Here is a 20363-nt window from a genome sequence, read left to right on the forward strand (position 1 = left end):
TGCTTCTGCACAAGACAAGTAGAAAATTACATATAAAGAGTTGAAATGAGCTAGCGCAAGACAGGGGTATAATTGGGGATCGCGGGGAGAGGTCTTCGTCCTGCAGTGGACATAATAGAGGGTGATTATGATAATGATGAATACCATTGGTGTCATGAAAGGATCCGCTCTATCATTCTAAGCTTATTTGCTGTCTATAGGTCTTTGGGGCCTCCATATCTCTGGTACCACTGCGCTACTAGAAAAGTTCATTCGTTCCTTATACCCATAGGGTGGATGATGATGAGATTTAGTGAAATTGATGATGATTATGCGTTCCAGTGTTGAGATCGAATGCGAAAACCGCAAGATCACGGTACGCGAAATTTTTACTGACATGTGCAACTCTTTTGAACTGCATACGCAGTAGTTCATCTGCAACTGACTTAAGTGCTGTGGTAGGATTAAACTGCACGTGATTCAAGCGAAACGGTTGACGTCATCGTTGGAGCCAAACATCGTTTGTCGTTCAGGAGGCTCCTCCTTCTCAAAACATCCACACGCATGTGTGTGTGTGTAACTTGTTTAAGTTAGATCACGCGAGTTTCGACTGCTGAATCTGTTTTTTTGTTTAGTTGTTCTTGCTTTGCCCACCAGCGATCTCGAGTGCACGCAATGATCGGCAGTTTCCGTCGCCACCTATCCTCGTTCTCTCGTAATCCGCTATAGATGCTACAAAGCATCAGACTCTCTTCGTCCCGCGAAGCTGGTTGTTGATCACTTGACCCTTTATCGGCGGCCTTGCCACTCTTGTGAAACTACGAGATTTCTTCTGCTGCTATTCTGTCGTTGTAGGGCCGTCGTATCTCTACCGAGCGAGTAAGTGGACAGGCACGCGTCTTATCAACTTTGTAAAAGCCTGACGCGCTGAAAAGAAACCGAGCGACTCCATCTCGCACATCGTGTTGTGCAGTCAACGCCTGCAGATGACGAAATTCACGGGACAATGCTTCATATTCGCCCTTCTTTTGACGTGTTCCGCCATCTCCCGAGGTAAGTTCCAACGACTGTTTTCTCACGAATAGGGGAGCTTGAGGGAGTTTCGAAGACAGAGTCTTCTCTGGAGATTTCAGGTCGATTTGGCGTTCGTGGGAGCAGAGTACCTGGCCCATGTTGCTTCGTCAAATTGGACGATTTAAGGCCTTCTAGTACGCGGAGGACAACGAAAAAGCCGTAAAAATAAAGCTCTGAACGAAAACGACGCACTAAATTTGCGTGGCGCTAAGTACAGATCACTAGTAATGCTTAATTATACCGCGAGAAAGTCCGAAAAAAACATAAGAGCGGGCACCTATAGAACCGGAACCGGCAGTGTTAACTTTACTCGACGGAAACTATGGACCAGTCGCGGAGATAGGCAGTCAAAATGTAGGCCGACCCTAAAGGTAGTGCAGCCTAACAACAAACCACATCGTACATTAATGCACCAAAGAAGGCCTTGTTTGGGCGTTCTTTCATTCTCTCCTTCTTTTTTTTTATTGAGTTTCAACTGCAGTTGACTAACCTTTTCATTTAACTCCTAACATTAAAGTGGCCCTGAACCACCCTTCGGGCTTGGTGAAAAAACATAGTCCGCGGATAGCATACGCCGCTGTTCAGCCAAATGTTGCAGTCGTGCATGGTGGATCTCGTAAGCGGGATCTCGCAAGCCCGGGGCGCGAAATCACCTTACTCTGAAACGCCCTCTTTTCAACAGAACCCTGCTCCTCACACTTTTCTGGACGGTTTATTTCATAATGTAGCAGATTCGCATACACGGCTGCTATTGGCCAATAGCTCACACCAATGAAGCAGGGTGTTTGGATCAGCGTGATTCTTCCTACTGCTACTGCGTATATTTATTGACGCAGTTTCGCAAACAGGCTGAAGTAAGCGAAAATGTGCTGTCGTATTTCGATAGTAAATACGTACTTCCGGAGGAAGCCGACTATCGTCTGCAGGTTGGCCACCCGCGTTGTGGCCAGCCTACTTATCGGTGTCGTAGCTGTCGGGTCTCGCTAATTCGACTAGTTCGGTGCATTCAGCTATCCTAGAACCATGCGAAACTTAAGGGCAGACCACACGCACGCTTGCCAGCACGCACTCGCTCCTGGCCGCTCCTCGTTAGACGCCTTGGCAGACTTCGCTTCGTAATGAGCGCTTCAAAACGCGCTATTTGGATGTGGCTAACTATCCATCTACTATCCAGCTGGTTCTGCACCAAGCCGGTCCGCACCACGTAGCCCAGTCAGAAAGGAGCATATGGGCGCTAGCGCCCAGTCTAGCGCTGTCGTGCACAAAAGAAACGGCACAGTTGCATGCAGCTGCCGTCTGCTACGTGGCGTAGATGCCGCGGCCACCATGGAGTAGCGCGTCCGAGTCCACTGGCGGAGCGCACTGCAAATGGCACTGGGGCTTGCGTTTGGCACGTCGCAGGCGCCGAAATCGTAAATAGTGGCGTCTACGCGAACATGCGAAATCAAATTTGAACTGCGCGCCACGGTGACATTCCGTAGGCGGAGCGTTGTGGGCACACCCCGCTCCACCGTAGCCTTCGCAGTGCAAATCATTGAAGAAGGAGCGGAAGCACCGCGAACGATATATACGTTTGATTGCCAATAGCTCCGCTTCTACTGGACGCATTGCACCACTTTTTCGGCCAAGGTATTTCTGAAATAGTTTAATTTCAAGTGCATTTCTCGGCTTTGATAAAATTCACCGACGATTACGATACTTCCAAACGCGAAATTTGAGCTCAGCTCTATACGCGTTTTCATTTCTTTATTTCTTTATTTACATGTACCTTACAGCCCTTCGAGAATTCATGGTGTAAGGGGGGGGGGGGGGGACACGGTAACATATTATGGAATCGGGAAAAAACAAACATCAGTACAATGAAAAGAATATTCACGCAGCATGGAAAATTAATACGACATTAGCAAATACAATATATAGAGCTATAACAATAAACAGTAAACACAATAACATAATAGCATAATCACATTATAAACGTTTTTGCATGTATACAGTAGTAAATATAATAAAAAATTAGGATCACTGAAGTTCTTTTATGAACTTGTAGAACAATGCAGGAATAAAATTATAAGAAGGCAAGACGTGTTAGACGGTTGAAATCGCATATTGATCGATTAGAAGATTGCGAAATGCACTGTGTTTATATTGGCAAGCGATGTTATCTGGTGGAGCGTTTCATAAACGAACCGCACGGGGCAAAGTTGAAAAATTAAAAGCGTGTGTATTGCCGTAAATTCGGGTGTAGCTGAACTGATCGTTCAGTATTTGTGACGTCGAGGATGCTTTTTTCCGGTTTGATAAGGTTAGGCCAGCTGTGTGAATGAATCTATGAAATAATAACAGAAGGGAAATATCACGACGGGTAGTTAGTGGTTCCAACGAAAGATCTACTTTTATTTGGGCTATACTTGGGCCCTATAACGTAAAACTATTCCAATATGTTTCTATTCCAATCTCCTGACGTCAAATTTGCGTAACGACCAACGTAGGCACCGGGCGGTCACCCGCAGGGTTGTCTGAACAGACCAATCAAACTCTCTCCTCGTTCATAGGAGGTTACTTTTGGTTGCTTGAAAAACGAATAACATTGCCTACACTGAGCGGCTTGTCGTATCTAATTGGCTGACAACAGTCGAGGAGAACGCTCAAGTGGCGAGGGATTCGATAGGGCCGAGCCACTGCACTGAAAGTTGATAGCCGGATGAAGAGGGTGGTGCCGGCGTGTACGATTGGTCGGCTTTCCCTTTCTTAGCTTGCGGTGGCTGGTTATAAATCGCGGCGGCATGCAACGGAAGCTCAAGAACGACGCTAAAACGGACCCTCAGCAAAGAAGAGTTGGCAGAATGAGGGGGTAATGCCAAAAGTGCTCGAAAACGTTACACGGCCACGCAAGAAGTTTTATTATACGCAAATACACCCATGTTCTCCGGCAGGTGCGAGTAGTCAGCGTCTGAGCGATCGGCGGCAGCCATCCTTTATTCCTTTCGGAACGGGGCAGCCTGCGGCTCTTCCGAAGAAAATTCAGTTTTGTTCGGCATATTTATTTATTTTTTTATTTATTCGGTATACCTACATCGCCTGCACGGCATTATCGTAGGGGGGTTAAAATACAGGTGGTCACAATGGAAACATATTCAGCAACATCAAAAGAATACATCAGTAAATAGAACATAGTTTAAGCACTGAAATTCGCAAAGGCGGAATAGAAACTAACAAAGTACAAAACAAAGTGAGTGACAAAGTAACTAACTAACAAAACAGAAAAAAAATAGCGTATGTGCACAGATGAATAACAGAACAATCAAAGAATATGACTCTCAATAGCATTTTCAAAACTAGAAGCTGCCATCACTTCATTAGGGAGCTCATTCCAATCGCTAATCGTGTTAGGAAAAAATGAATACTTAAACACATTGGTACGGCACTGATAAGCTCTAATTTTGTTAGCGTGGTCTCTCCTAGATGAAACGTAATGCGGCTCCTTGATGAACAGTGTTTTGTCGATACCAGTTTTACTTTTATATATATTGTAAAGGAATTTGAATCTTAGGATTTTCCTGCGTGAAGAAAGAGTTTTCCAACCCAACCCTTCCCTTATTTTGGATCCTCTGGTAGTAAAATGATAATTTCCTGTTACGAAGCGTGCTGCTTGCTTTTGGACGCGTTCTATTTTTTCTGTGAGGTTTTTAGTGTATGGATCCCAGATAACGCATGCATATTCTAGAATAGGCCTGATGTTTGTTAAATACAAGGTTGCCTTCAGTGATGAAGGAGAATGCTTAAAATTTCGTCGGAAAAAGTGAAGAAGACGGTAAGCTTTCGCGCTGATTGAGTTAACATGATTAGTCCAGTCAAGCGTTTCAGAAAATGCATCTTTATCGCGTACACGTCACTTTGACGCGGTGAGTTCTTGCGGTTTTGTGACGTCGCGTGACAGGCAGTCCGAGTGGGTGCAGCCCGAAAACTTTTTACTAATAGCCGAGGGCTAATGGCCAAAAGGGGTAGAATCAGAAATAAATGTTTTTCTTTTTTCTGTCAAATCATGCATAATCTGTGTGTGCACATCATATCAGATGGGGAGGTATCGCGGTTTTCGTGACATCGCGTGACAGACAGGTGAAGTGGGGGTGGTCGAAAAAAGATTTTGACCAATCGTGGAGGGCTGATAGCAGAATTGGAACAGAAAAGTTTGGAATAGTTTTACGTTATAGCGCCCCTTGACTGGTTACTATAATATTTTGTAATGAAACGGCTCGCTCTATTCTGGATGCTCTCCAGGAGTTCGATGAGGTATCTTTGATGAGGTGACCATATACTACAGGCGTACTCAATTTGTGGCCATACAATAGTTATGTAAACTAGTTTTCTTAGTGGTGAAGGCGCAGTTAAGTTGCGGCGCAGAAATCCTAATGATCTGGAGGCGCTAGCTGAAATGGAGGTGATGTGATTAGTCCATGAAATCTTGGGCGTAAGGAACACTCCTAAGTACTTATATTTTGTGGTGTGGTCAGCTATGTTAGAATCCAAATGATAAGAAAAGTGAGAGTTAACACTTTTTCAAGAAAACTACTTTGCACTTCGACACGTTTAGGGACATGAGCCACGTAGCACACCAACCACTGATATGTGCAAGATCATTTTGGAGTGCCGCATGGTCAGCAGAACAGTTAATCGAACGGTATACAATGCAGTCGTCAGCCCATAATCATACAAAAGAGGATATATTGTTCGTAAAGTCGTTAATGCAAATTAAAAAGAGAAGAGGTGCGAGTACACTGCCTTGAGGTACACCGGAGGTGACGTCAGACAGGGCAGAGGAAAAGTTACCAACAACAGTGAACTGTTCGCGATTAGAAAGAAAATTACGAATCCATGATAGGGTTAGTGAGCCAAGTTTAATGCAGAGAGCTTTGATATCAGGCGACTATGGGCTACACGATCGAACGCTTTCGAGAAGCACAAAAAGATGCAGTCAATTTGTTTATTTGTTCATATCAAAGTGTAAATCTGACGGGAATTCGAGTAGTTGGGTTTCGCAAGAAAACCCTTTTCGGAAACCATGCTGTTTCGGGTAAAAAAAGTTATTATATTCAAGATCAGAATATATATGGTATGCGATAATGTGTTTTAACATTATGCAGCAAATGCACGTTAGTGATATAGGACGGTAATTTTCACTAGAACTCTTGTTACCTTTCTTAAAGACAGGCACTACTTTTGCTATCTTCCAGTCTGTAGGAAGCATACCAGTTGTAAGGGTTAAATAGGTGCAGCGGAATATTGCTCGATACTAGTATTGTGTTTTTTAGTATTTTAGAATTCATACCATCTATGCCAGAGGATGAAGATATTTTAAGGTTATCTGTTAGATCGACTACGCCTTTTAATCTGATAGTGATGGGAGCCATGTACTGGAAATCAAAATCGGGTACAAAATGTGTGTTAGAACTATCTTCTCTTGTAAAGACGGATGTAAAAAATAAGTTGAATGCTGTTGGACATTGTCAGGAATAGGTGAGTTGTTCTTACCCTGCAATGAAATATTACTGCACTTATAACTAGGGTTAACTATGTTCCAGAATTTTCTTGGATTGCTTGTAAGAATTCCTGGTAGATCTTTTGATAAATATTTATCGTTGGCGACCAATAAAGCTGTGCAGTACTCTTTTAGATAGCTTTTGTATTTATCCCAAGCCAATGTTGTTTGTACGGGCTTCGCGTTTTCATATAGGCGTTTTTTCTTGTTTCTCCTTCTATGAAGAGTTTTGGTAAACCATGGGTTGGAATTATCGTTAGTTAGAGTAACAAGAGGAATGTGCTTTTCAATGAATGCAGACAACTTATCTCTGAACAGAACCCAATTTTCGTTGACAGATCTGCTGTAAAAGGATGGCTCCAATACATCAATAAAAAAGTTGTCTAGTTCTAAGTTGATGCTATAATTACCTTTATTGTAGTCTCTAATTTGCTTTGTTGTGAAACCGGTGGACGCGCACGAAATATCGATGATCACTTGGAGTAACTGGTGATCAGTGAATCCATCTAAGGTAAATTATATGTGTGACGGTTTCTCGAGCTGTTGTTAAAGTGAGATCCAAAAGATTGGAATTACGAGTCGGTTGATTAACAAGTTGAAATAGATTAAAAATCTAATGTTAAGGAAATGAAGCTTGTGCACATAAGACACGATGATGATAAATTAACCCAGTCGATTAAAGGAACATTGAAATCTCCGAATAGCTACATTATATCTGCCTGATACCGACCAATTACCTCATTAATACTGTCATGTAATGCAGTCAGGAAGGAAATATCTGAATCCGGCGCACGGTAACATTTACCGAGCAGTACCTTCACGGTTGATACAGAGCAGGCCACCCAAATGATTTCGAGGTTAGTATGGGTTTGAACAACAGAAGATGTGATATACTTTTTTATCCCTATCATGATACCCCCCCCCCCTCTTTTCTTATCAGGGTCGCGCCTGTATATGTTGTAAGTTGTGTTACCGGGGAAAATTTCGTTGTCAGTTATTCCAGGGTTTAACTACGTTTCGGTAAAAGCAAGAGCATCCGAATAGCAGTCGTCAAGAAAAGAAACAAGATCGCGCTTTGACCTAATACTACGGATGTTAGCAAACGATAATGATAAGGATGAGGAAGTAAGCGTTTGATTCGGTTTATGGTGATTGCGCACATGCGCATTGTGCCGGAGCTATCTATTGACCTTGACAACTGCATCAGTTGCGACATCGTAGGTGTACGTCTCAGAGTCTATGCGGATTCGGTCGACATGCAACTTAAACGCCTTGTTTTTATTCTTAGCAAAGGTAATTAATTTCCGCCTCACTTGTCGGTTGTCGCGTTGCAATATTTCGCGATATATTGGCTGGTGCAGACAATCTGCTTCGTGCGGCACGTTGCGAACAGAGCGAAGTGCGGCGCGACTGCCTCGCTAATCTAGAGATTGCGAGAGCCAGCGCGCGTGTGACGCGTGAGCGCTATTCACAGCAGCCGCAGCCGTTAGAACTCTCAGATGACGCGAGATACTGTGGCGCCATCTCGTCGCGATCGTCGCCGCACTACACTTTTCTTGTCTCGCTTACGCCATACCCTCCTCTGTTTTCCGCCTCATAGCTACGCTGCACGCTCCTCCACCTCTTTCCATGTCGCGTCTTTCATAGCCCGCTACGCTCCGCGTTCGCTCTTTATCCTTCGCTATGGTCGTTCGCTCGGTTGCGCCAAGGCTCGCCGCAGGAACGGGCGCCTAAGAGCTTCGCTCTAAAAAAGTGGTTCAAGGCGCCTTCAAACAATATGCTTCTATAAAAGCAGTGCGCTTAAGCGACGCGAACAAGACATAGAACATGGAACATGGGTGAAGCACATGGAACAACGCCCATTTCTTTCTCTCTTTCTTTGCGTGTGCGCCTGTTTCCAGGGTGGAATCCAGTTGTGCAGTATTGCGAACCCGTATTCACAAAATGAAGTTGTTAAGTTCATTATTTGTAGCGCGAAAGCAGACACACGCAAAACGAAGACGACACATGTGTCTACTAACAACTCAAGTTTTCATTCGCAGAAAAATGCTTGTGTGTGCTTACACAGAAGGGATAAGAAAAACTAAAAGCATAATATATGCATGCGCAGCAGGTTCCTGCATGCTATCCATGGTTGAACTACATTATCTATCTCACAGAAAAGCGAGAGTTAAGAATAGTAAGCCCATTGCTTGCAAGCGATAAAGACGATTGGCTCACGCACTAGCAATAACGAACACATACCAACTTGCCCAGTATTCCATCTTGCTGAAGTTCTTAAGCTAAAACTTTTCCTAAGAGCATGACCCAGACAGTGGGGAAACATGTTGGACATGTCATTAGTGAAGGCGGGCGGCCAACAGAAAGCAACTCTTATGAACGAAAATCGCTGTGAATTTGGCTTGTTGTACAAAGGGCTGTAGCTACGTTTTCTTGTTGTTCGCGTTACGTTACCACGCTTACTATATGCAACGGCATAGTATGGATAAGCGATAGTAACGCACTCTAACACTCTAGTCTAAATTTTCTACTCAACTAGAAAAATACTGCCGAAGTAATTTTCATTTAGACGTACCGATAAATCTTTGCTACAGCGCGGCACAGGTAATATGCTGTTTCTATATCTCGTCCTTTTAAGAAAAGTATGTTTTCTTGGTCCTCTAATGTATGAGCAATTGTCCAAACAGTCAACGTACCGTCTTCGCCAAGGCGGAGAAGCAAAGAAAAGGAGAAATCAGCGACGCTAACGAGAAAAGCGTCTGCTTCCCCAAAACACAGTTAAGCTGTATTTGGGAACCGCAGGCCATATGGTCGGTAAAAAGCAGTGTTTCCTCTGCGAGTCTTGTATTAAAGAGGAGCGCTCGAGACTCGCTGTTTAGCATAACGAGCGATAGCTCTACAAGTCCGGTCAAGGCTGTTTCACTTGCAATATCCAAGCAGATAGCGCCGAGGTCAGGCTTATCGATGTCGACGTGTCGCTCGCTTCCCCACCGGCGGCCTTCCTCGCTGGAAACGGTCCTGCATGTGACGTTGAAGGCGGCCGAGCTTCGCCTTGCTCTGGTGAAAGTGTTCCTTCCTATATGGAAGCAGTGGCTCTGCAGCGGGAGGACAGCCACGTGCTTTACATGGAGAGTACGCTGGAGTTTGCTCAACGGGCAAAGTCAATGCACCGTCAGAGTAGGCGAAGCCTTTAGCGCACTCAGAGCTACAGGCATGCGCACCCTGCGAGATGAGCGCGCATCCAGGGGTTTCGCAGCTTGGCCGAAGTTAGAATGAATATTTGTCAGTGGTCTGTGGGCGCTGAGTAGTCGCCGTCCTCCACGCTGTTGCCATGTGCAGCGCTCAGCGATTCAAACACGATAATCGGCCCGCATGGCGGCCGGTTCTTTTCGTGCCAGGTCATAGCTGGGGGAGGGGGGGGGAGGGGCAAACGCCTTCCCAATGCGTTCCAAAGCCCTCGATTTCATAGTATACTACAATGCATCCGCTTGGCATGCCAAGCGCCCAGCGGTGCCGGTAATCACGCAAGCCAATAATCGCGTTTGACGGACTCGACACCATCCAAACAAACAAGGCTAAGGCTCCGAAACAAATTGTTCTGGTTTCTTTGACACAAAACAGATTTGTCATTGGTGCCCAAGGGCGATGTCTGTTTTAAAGCTTCCGGCTACTGAAAAAATAACTCAATGCCCTTCCACTCGGTGAAGAACGATGACCAGCGAAGCTGTGTTGATGGCCCTTGATGGCGAACTGCTCCTCCGCCGTGGGTCGGCCCGGCATCACACTATCTTCGGTATCGGCCCACGTATGGGGAGTGCTTAAAGGGACACTAAAGCGAAACAATAAATCAGTTTAGACTATTAAAGCATTGTTTGATAACCCTACAGGCAGTCATTTCAAAATAATAGTTCGATTATTAGATGAAAAAAATCAAGGTCGAAGTATCAGTATTTGAATTTCGCGCCGAAACCCCGCCGCCGATACGTCAGTGTGACGTCAGGGATTCCAAAGTATGTTTGCGCATTTAGGCCGCGTTGGCTGAGTAAAGGTTCCCGAAACTTGCCAGGTTTAATATTAGGTTCCTTTAGAACACAATGTAGTCAGTCTATACCGCTGTATAATTAAGTAGGCCCTAGAAGATGCCATCAAAATTCATGACGTCACAGCGACCAGGTGCGGGAACTTCAAGGAGGCGTCGCCACCCGTCTTTCGTTCTTGCGCTTTTTCTGGCTTACCAAGAGTCTTATCGTCGTAAGAGTGGTGTTATTGGTGTTGTACAAAGGTATTTACTGATACAGAATAAATCATTTGTCGCTTTAGTGTCCCTTTAACGCCTGCTTCACCTCTGCCGCGGGTCGGGCCGGTATTGCACTATCTTCGGGATTGGTCCACGTATGGGGAGTGCTTAACGCCTGCTTCACCTCCGCCACGGGTCGGCCCGGCATTGCACTATCTCCCGGATTGGCCCACGTATTGGCAGTTTTTTTTTTATTACAACGATACAGAAATTTCCTTGGACGGTAGAGGTATACAGCTTCGCTGTAAAACTGTACACAACTTGCTGCTCAACGCTGCGCCGTGAATTCATATATTTGTCATGCGTTCTTGTCGTGCATGATTCATTTGCGTCACTTTACGTTTATGATAGCGTCGACAGCCATCCCGAATGCTCGTCACTGGGCACGTTCTTGCCTTTTCAAGGCCTTGAGCGGAGAAGTCCACTATAACAGCATTATCCTCAGTGACGAGCACATGACCATCAATGTCAAGAAAGACCGGTGACTAAGCCTCGATAAGAAAATGTGTATGGACTACACAGTAAATGCATACAACTTTCTTTTCCACTGTCGCTCCATATTGTTTTCCTCTAATTGGGCCTACAGAAACTTGTAGTGTCGAGACGGAATGTCGTCTCTTCAATCATTCCCAGTTACTGTCAACTTTTGCGTCCAGACCACTATTTCTGCTCCCCAACAAAACTTACGTTCGCGGGGCTTTCATGCTAATCCATAATTCAATGACATGCATTCATCCTTCTGATTTGTAATCTGTTTGCATTGAAAATCTTTTCGTGCCTAATGTAACACTCGTACCACCAGATGTAGGCCTCCTGATGCTTGAGAAAACGTTAGCTGCTGCAGAGGATGTTGGTAAATTCGTAATTGCCATAGTGGACATATTGTAAATATCGGCATAACATACATGGAGTCAGCTGGCGCAAGACACCGCTGGCGTAATTGGAGATCGCTGAGAGAGGCCTTTGTCCTGTAGTGGACGTAAATAGGCTGATGATGGTGATGATGATGGCAAATGGTTTGGGATTCCAGCAGGGCGGCATTTGTTGCGAAGTGGTGGGTTCTCTCGCCTTTGTTCCTTCTCGCTATATTTTGTTTCGTCTGTCAAAAGCGTTGAAAGCTCCTGTGAAAACGTGTTAGAGAGAAGACAGAGAGTATGCATAAAAAGGCAGGCAGGTTAACCAGAGGTAGTTCCGGTTGGCTACCCTGCACGGGGCGAAAGAGTAAGGGGATAAAATATGTGAATCCCACGCACTGTGGGAAATGATTGAACGAAGCTTTCTATGCTGTGTGCTTTGACTGACGATAATTTTAGTGGTGACCTTGACGGCAAATGTATAATTTCCTCAGCGTTTAGTCCAATAGGAGAGTGATGAGTTGATGGCAAACGTTACCTTACGTACGTCACTGCTGTTTGTCCGCGTAGTACACAGAACACACAGGGGGAAGTGTTTGCTTGAGGCGTTGTTGTGCGCCATACTTCATGAGGGTTGAGCGTATTCACTGGAATAGCACATGGCACATCGCATAGTGGCAGGAGTAGTAAATTTTACTTGAAATATGGGGATGTACGTGCGAAAACCATGATCCGGACTCTGGACTAATTTTGACACATTGGTCTCCTTTACCATGCACCTAAATCTAATTGCACGTGTGTTTCTGTATTTCGCTTCCGTCAAAATGGGGCTGCCAAGTGGAGATTGAACCCGCAACCTCGAGCAATGTCATAGTCGTCGAGATACTGCAGCGGGCACAGAAGTGTCGATTTAACGTGCGACCTCTTCCGTACAGTCTCCCAGACCCTACGGTGTTCTTGTCCGGCTTTGCGTCTTCACGCCCTGGGTCAGTTGTCCGCTTGACCAATTGATGGTTTGCAAAATAGTGATCGCCACCTGTCTCACAACAAACGAAGCCGCAGCGCTCTGCGTGTGAGAGTATGTGGTTAGAAAGCGAGTTTCGTTTCTAGGCTTCTGCCGGGCCTCTGCCGCGGCAGCCGCGCGTGTTCTTTACTGCGACAAAAATAATTGAAGACGCCGTCACTCCCTTACCGTTTTCGTACACGACATAGACCTCCGACTTCTCGAAGCGTACCATTGAAACTAAAGCCACCACTGTTCGCCAGGCTCATCGAGTCTCGGCACTGAATGAAGAAGATTACGTTAAAGATATCATATATTTGGAGACTGCTGATGCCAGCACGCGACTGGTGCGAGCGACATGCACTCCTTCCACAAAGAGCGGTGTGTACGTCGTCGAAACACATTGCCAATGTGTCGCCGAGTGACCACACTTCGTGTCGCAGACTGGCCGCGCGCAGCGACCACTGTGCAAGGCGGTGCCGGACATGCTGACAGGCACTCGTCGTATCATGACCAAGAATGATCTTCTTTAATGCACCGTTGTGAAATATATACACAGCCAGAATGAACACGAATTTTGTGAGAAATGTGCAAAGTAAATGAAAGCACAGCGCTTATCTCAGCGCGTGTCAATGCAAATCAGGATGACGTCACAACTTCCACGTTTTACAAGCACTGTGTGCCTGCCAAGAAATGAAGCCAGTTTACAAATCAGTCGTCGATACCGAGTTTTTGGAAGCTCGCACGACGCGCCCATATCAGGTCGTTCTTTGATCTCGAAGTTTCGTTTGAAGGAAGGGCCTATTGGGGGGGAGGGGGGGGGGGGTCAAACGATTCTTTAGCCATGGTGCCCTCGTTGTCGGTCGTGTCCGTTGGCTGGCTGCTTTGTTGACGCTGTTCGGCCTGTAGCGGACTGGTTTCTTCGCCGTTCGGGAGCAGGAACAGATGGCGTCTGTTTCTACGTACGGTTCTCCAGGCAGTCTGGACCCAGAGGGATGTCGGTGTCGAGGAAGGATGAAGGACTGTACCCTCGGCGCTTCTGTGGCTCAGCCATTCTTGGTTGCCTGCGGATAGACTCGGAAGAGGTCGCACAGCATGACGTCTGTCAAAGTGCATCTTTTGCTTGTCTGTATTTTTCGTGCTGCTTTTTCCATAAAATGCTTAATAATCGCGGCTTTACCGCGGTCGGCATGCAAGGCACTCGTGAGATTAAGCGGCGACTCATTAGCCGTTGCACTAATGAGTTAGCAGTTGGGCCTGGTGAGGTCTACAGTTCAGCAAGGCAATGTAGGGGTCCTGCGCTTTATTCAGTAGTCGTTTCAAAATCCTTATCCTGCGCTCAGCTTCCCCGTTAGCTTGTGGGTAACGAGGGCTAGTTGTGACATGCTTGAAGCCGTAGTTTCTTGCAAAATTAATGAACGCAAATGAGATAAACTGTGGTTCATTGGCTGATATTACCGCTTCCGGGATCCCGTGCCTGGCGAAGATGCTTTTCAGGTGGTGGATGATGATCTCTGACGATGTTACTCAATCTAGCAGGGCCAGCTCAGGATAGCTGGAGTGGTAATCGACAACAAGATAGACAGCTCCTTTCATCTGGAATAAATCAGTACCGATTTTCCGCCATGGGAACTCCGTTGTTTCAGATGGGATCATGGGTTCGGAATATTGGGTACGCTCTGCGACATAAGATTGGCAGCTCACTACCTTTGTTGCAATTTTTAGGCTAATTCCTGGCCACCAGACTGAGGACACCAGACTGAGGGCATCAAGGCAATGCCTTGATGCCCCTTATGGACTTTCTGAAGCGTTTCTTTCCGCAGCGTTCGTGGAATTACTTGTCTGGAGTCGTTCAGAAGCAACTGCTTGTAAACCGTGATGTTGCCACGATTCGCCTAGAACGGGTTGAGTACTTGCGGCAGCTGGTCCTTTGCAGGCCAACCTTGCAAGCAAGCTTCGAGCAACAATACACATTTGGAGTTCGTTGCCTGCTTGTTCGTTGAGAGCGCATATCGAACGACTCCGTCCACGTGAGTCGAGACGTCAGCTTCAGACAGTTTGCCGATAGACAGTTCCATGTTCATTACTCTGACCAGATAAAGAGTTACACAGTAGCGGTGGTTTTACCCGGGACGTCTGTAAGCGTGAACGAACATCACATAAGACGCCTTCTGAACCTTTGGATTCTTGGCGGAAGAGAAGCAAGAGGATCGCGATCCAGTAGCGGAGGGAGAGGCTTGTGGTCTGTCTCAAACAGAAACGTGAGGCCTCTCAGAAATTCGTCGAAGCGTTCTCCTGCCCAGCTCAAGGCCAACGCTTCCGTTTGGATTTGTGAATACCTCTGCTGTGTTTTTGTGTGCGATTTGGAGACATATGCTGCTGGACGTCTTTCGCCAGGTGGAAGATCCTGGAGTAGTACGGCGCCAAGTCCTTGCGAAGGGGCCCGCTGATACGATTGTCGGGTACGTGGGTTTGTACCTTACGAGGCATCTGTTCGAACTGAGAGTAGTCTTGATCTGTTCAAAAGATTCCTCTTATTGAGTACCTCAAGTCCAGTCACTGTCTTTGCTAAGGAAGTTGCGTAGACACGCAGATGTAGACGCAGCATCAGGAAGAAACTTTGCGAGGTGCTTCATCATGCCTAATAAGGAACGAACCTCAGCGACATTTTAGGGCCGGGGCAACTCCTTGATTGCTCTGATTTTCTCAGGACCTGGGCGCACACTATCGGCGTCGAAGGAATGCCCAGGAATGCTACCTGCTCAACAGAGGAATATATTTTTCTTGTTAAGGGTTACTCCTGTTTGTTGCAGTCGGTCGAGCACGTTACGAATGTGGTTGTCGTATTCCACTTTGTTCTGTCCCTACACCAGAATGTGTCCATGTAATTCAGCACGCTGTCTAGGCCTGCCACGACCTGCGAGAACTTCCTTTGAAAAATTCCTGGTGCGGATGTTATCCCGAACGACAACCTGCGGTAGCAGTACCGCCCATATGGCGTAATAAAAGTGGTGAGCTTTTGACACTCCTTGGAAAGCTTTATCTCGTAAAATGCAGAATTGGCGTCCAGTTTAGAAAAGACCTCGGCTTCCTGGAAGCTTCCGATAACTTGCTCCAACGTTGGTAGCTGATGACGCTCCCATCTGACAAACTGGTTTATTTGGGTTAGATTCTTACTGCTCCAGATGGCTTCATTACTGGAACAATAGGAGCGCACCATTCTTTCGGAACATTATCATAACGGCGCGTTTTTAGGACAGGACACCGAGAGAATGCACAGAGGACAGTCGCCGAACTTAAACTGAGCTTTACTGCGGAAAAATTACACTAATGCTGAGGCAGAACAAGCGGATCTCCGAGCATGATCACACGCGGGAACACGGTAGAAAATGGCGTAGTTTCGGTGCTTGCGCACGTGACTGCACGACCGTGGGAACAAGCAGACGAAGCGGAAGTACATTCCTCTTGCTTCGGTGCGAAGTAAAACAAACAACACGCAGACATTCCCTTTGTGTGTTTTATTATTTTTCTAAACTTCAATTCGTCAATTCAAGCAACAAATCGCACAGATAAGAGATGTCTTGAATAATTCTCGAAGTCACGTGTCACCACGAACGACGACACACTGCGGACACCAGTACGTAGGCGCAGGCACACGAATACGTCATCCTCCGGCTTGGAGCGCTGCGGCAGCGAGGAGAAGGAAAAACGGCGTTCGGTTTGAAATTTCAGATATTTCTGAGTCGCGTAGCGATGTAATAATTTGCAGACACGATCGTTATCGCGCATTGTATGCTCTGCGCTTGTCAGCTCAAAATGGGCAGACCTAGTGAGGGGCCCTTTAACGCGTTAAGTTTGTAAGCAAGGAGAAGTGACTGCGGTCGTCGCTTTCTCTCAAATAGCGTGTGTTATGAAGATTGATTTATTAGACGTCACTGATTCCGAATTCGATTGTGGATTTCATGGCTCGTAGGCCTAATACGGCTTAGCTTGGCTGGTGAAGACACGTAAAGTTGGTTACTCAAAACTAACCGCAACTAATTGTTGGTTGCTAATAGAATAACCTCTTAATTGTAATTGAACGCCAAAACAAAAAAGTCAAAATTACTATTCTTATCATAAACTGGTATATTTTATTATTTCTAATAGCTGTTCTTTGATGCCGTATTGGCACTGTCAGCGTAAGATGCTATCCTCAAACGCAAATCTAGCTCTATTATAAAACACTTCACTTCTGCGTGCCGCAGCGCTAACACCCTCAAAGCTCTTTGGGGCCCCAAACTATTGGGGCGATATTCTAAAACTCTCTAATAGCGCGATCAAAACCACCACCAAAGAGCGCCTCAAGGCGCCCTAGGGCTGCGTTGGTTGTTCGTCTGCTTCTGGTATCCAACCGTGTAGAGGGCGCTCACGACATCCGTGTTCGCGCATGCGCAACAGCATTTTCGCAAACCGTCAGCTTATTTTTCAGAAATAGCAGAAACGTACCGTACCGTACCTTCAGTTGGCCCGCAACCGCTGTTTTTCCTTGCCTTCTCGCGTCATTTTTCTCTCTCTCGCCCTCTCCCCCACTGAGGGAATTGCGAAAGTGGCAAGGCTGTTATGCACTCGTTTCGCGACTGCCGTCGGTTCCACCCATCCTCTGCCTGCTCTCGCCCCTCCTCCTTACAGTTCTATCTACGTCCCCTCTGGACATGCACGTTTGTCGAAAGGCAAGCGCTGCAGTTTCTGCGATGCTTTTTAGGGGGTTATGGATAAATGCAGCTGTCCAGTGGCTAATGTGGCGACACCCAGGGAGCTCCAGAGGGCACTGTGCATATGTGACTTGATAGTAAGGTGCAAACAAGTTTCTCGCGTCGACGTTCTTCTCTGCCGTACTGCTGCCATGTATACACGCTCTGAACCAACCTCTGACGCAGCGTATGGAGGCGGCGATGTGCAGCAAGCAGCAGCAAGCGGCAGCAAGCGGCAGCAAGCAGCAAACACCAGCAGCAGCAAGCAGTAGCCAGCAGCTGCTGCAAGCAGCACAAGCAAACAAACCGCGTATGCTATAGAGCGGTAGGGGTCGGCGTTAATGTCTATCGTGAAGGCCCTTAGACCGCAGGAATCTTAGTAGCGCGAATAAGGCCATGTGCGCGGAGGTTATTTGAGTGCACTGGCCCAGAGATTTTAGCTCTGATAGTGGACGATTGATGAACTGCTCCAGCAATTTGCACAACACTTGCCTCTCGGCACTAAGTGCGGGCAGACGCAGATAATGTATGCGAGCGTCTGATCACAGGTGCACGTGACAGACGTGGGGCTGTTTGCCATTCCAAGAAGGAAGCCATAAGAGTTTCTAAATGCTACGCCTCGCTACAGACGGTACAGCATGGTCTGTTCACGTCGTAGTAAACCGGGCGGTAGATGCATCTGTATATCGGCAGACAACGAACGCAAACGACACATGGTGAAAACGTTCGAGTCCCACAGGGCAAAGTAGATTCACGGGACATCAATCGCAGGTAAGTCGGAGCGTCTGTTCGCGAAAACGGAATCAACACATATTGACCACTTTCATGCGCAGATCGGGTGTCGAGGCTCTGCTCAACACGCTAATGGGTGGTTACCCGCCGTGGTTGCTCAGTGGCTATGTTGTTGGGCTGCTAAGCACGAGATAGCGGGATTTTGTGTTTTGATGATCTTTTCATGTTGATTTTTCTTCAGATGAGTTACAACAAATGATTGAGGACCTTCACAGAGAGAGTGTAAGAGTGAGGTTGAAAATTAATATGCAGAAGACAAATATAATGATGAATAACTGGGCAAGGGAACAAGAGTTCAGGATCGCCATCTAGAGTATGTAAAGAAGTACGATTACCTAGATCGATTAATCACAGGGAACCCTAATCACGAGAAGGAAATTCATAGAATAAAAATAGGTTGGATGGCATATGGCAGACACTGTCAGCTCCTGACTGCAAGCTTACCATTTTCATTGAAAAGGAAGGCGTATAATCAGTGCATTTTACCGGTTCTGACATACGGGGCAGAGACTTGGAGACTGACAAAGAAGCATGAGAGCAAGTTAAGAACCACACAAGGAGCGATGGAATGAAGAATGTTAGGCATAACGTTGAGAGACAGAAAGAGAGCGGTTTAGATTGGAGAGCAAACGAGTATAGCCGATATTCTAATTGACATCAAGAGAAAAAAAAATGGCGCTGGGCAGGTCATGCAACGAACAGGTTAGATAACCGTTGGGCCATTAGGGTTACAGAATGGAGCCAAGAGAAGGGAAACGCAGTAGAGGATGGTAGAATTCTAGGTGGTGCGATGAAATTCGGAAATTTTCGGGTGCTAGTTGAAATCGGTTGGCGCAGGACAGGGGTAATTGGAGATCGCAGGGAGAGGCCTTCGTCCTTCAGTGGACATAATATAGGCTGCTGCTGCTGCTGCTGATGATGATGATGATGGACGAACCACACACAAATACACACAAGCACACATGCGTGCGCGCGTGTCCCCACAAAATGCTTAACCCTGATTTGTGTTTATTATAAGAAGAAATGAAGGAATGTTCTGCTGCCTAGTCTACAGCTGACAATTGAAACATAGAGAAGATACACAGGAGAACCCACTCCGGCTTTCACTAATGCGTGCCGCCGTCCTCTCTGGCTCTGATGCTCTCCCTCTCCACAACAGGCTTTCGCTAGTGCTTCTTCCCTCCTCGAGGCTAATAGCACCGATTTAACGCTCCACGGACTTTATTCTGGACATTCTGTCATTGTCTTCCAGGCGTGACGTAGGTGCGACGCGTACAAAATGGGGCTGATGACCCCGACCTGTTTTCGTGACGTGCCGCAAATTTGACGCTTCGCCCAAGACAGTGTAATGTAGGCACAGAACCTAACATTCTTCATAAAGTAAAACAGTTTTCCTCCTCAGTAAAAATAAAGCAGCTAGCTCAAGGTGTACGACTACTCCGTTGAAAACGCTTCTCGCTTCCGTCCTCTGCTTCATTAGCTAGGATGTGTGTCCCGGGAAACGTATGAGTCATCGTATATTGGCGTCAACGCGCTTGTTTTGTACATTGAGACAACATACGCGATCTACAACTGGTGATGAGCGCGCGTTCTAGGCTGCGTTATCGCTATTTCGTGAAACACAAGTAATTCAGCCCGACTCGGCTGGCTGAGAAGCGGCCGAATATCTCCGATAGCGTTGCGCGCGACACAAGTATCCGCTTGCGCGACGCAAGCGCCGGCGCTGCCCTGTCTTGTTCACTTTGTTGCTTACCTGCATCGCGTGAAGAAACTTCTGCGCACATTTCTTTCTATAGATTAAAAAGCCGCCATTATCATAACCTCTCATGATGTGAAATGTGACTAACCTTGATTATATATACACAGCATTGAAAAGTGCAAAAAGTCGCATGCAGAAGGTTTGTAATGTTCAGTTAATATTATTACAAATAAATGCGTTGTTTTTAGCAAATGATGGCCCAAAACGCAAATGCCAGCACCACCCGAGAGCAATGCAAATGCTACGAGCACGCGTTATCAACAAAAGATTTTCATGGCCCCAAATGACGGGGAAAATGCGGCGATACGCATGCCTCTCGAACGCCATTGCATATGG

General features: G+C 46.4%; 1 protein-coding gene across 1 annotated transcript in view; it reads left to right on the top strand.

Annotated features, from left to right (window-relative positions):
- Positions 1-563: 563 nt before the first annotated feature.
- The window catches only part of LOC126540187 (uncharacterized), a 91058-nt gene continuing 71258 nt past the window's right edge, over positions 564-20363 (top strand). Inside the window, exon 1 of the mRNA XM_050186974.3 lies at positions 564-1032. Coding sequence (XP_050042931.1) covers positions 966-1032 — 67 coding nt within the window. The 5' untranslated portion in view covers positions 564-965. The remainder of the gene's footprint in view (positions 1033-20363) is intronic.

The sequence above is a fragment of the Dermacentor andersoni genome, chromosome 2 (assembly GCF_023375885.2).
Source record: "Dermacentor andersoni chromosome 2, qqDerAnde1_hic_scaffold, whole genome shotgun sequence".
Classification (NCBI taxonomy): Eukaryota; Metazoa; Arthropoda; class Arachnida; order Ixodida; family Ixodidae; genus Dermacentor; species Dermacentor andersoni.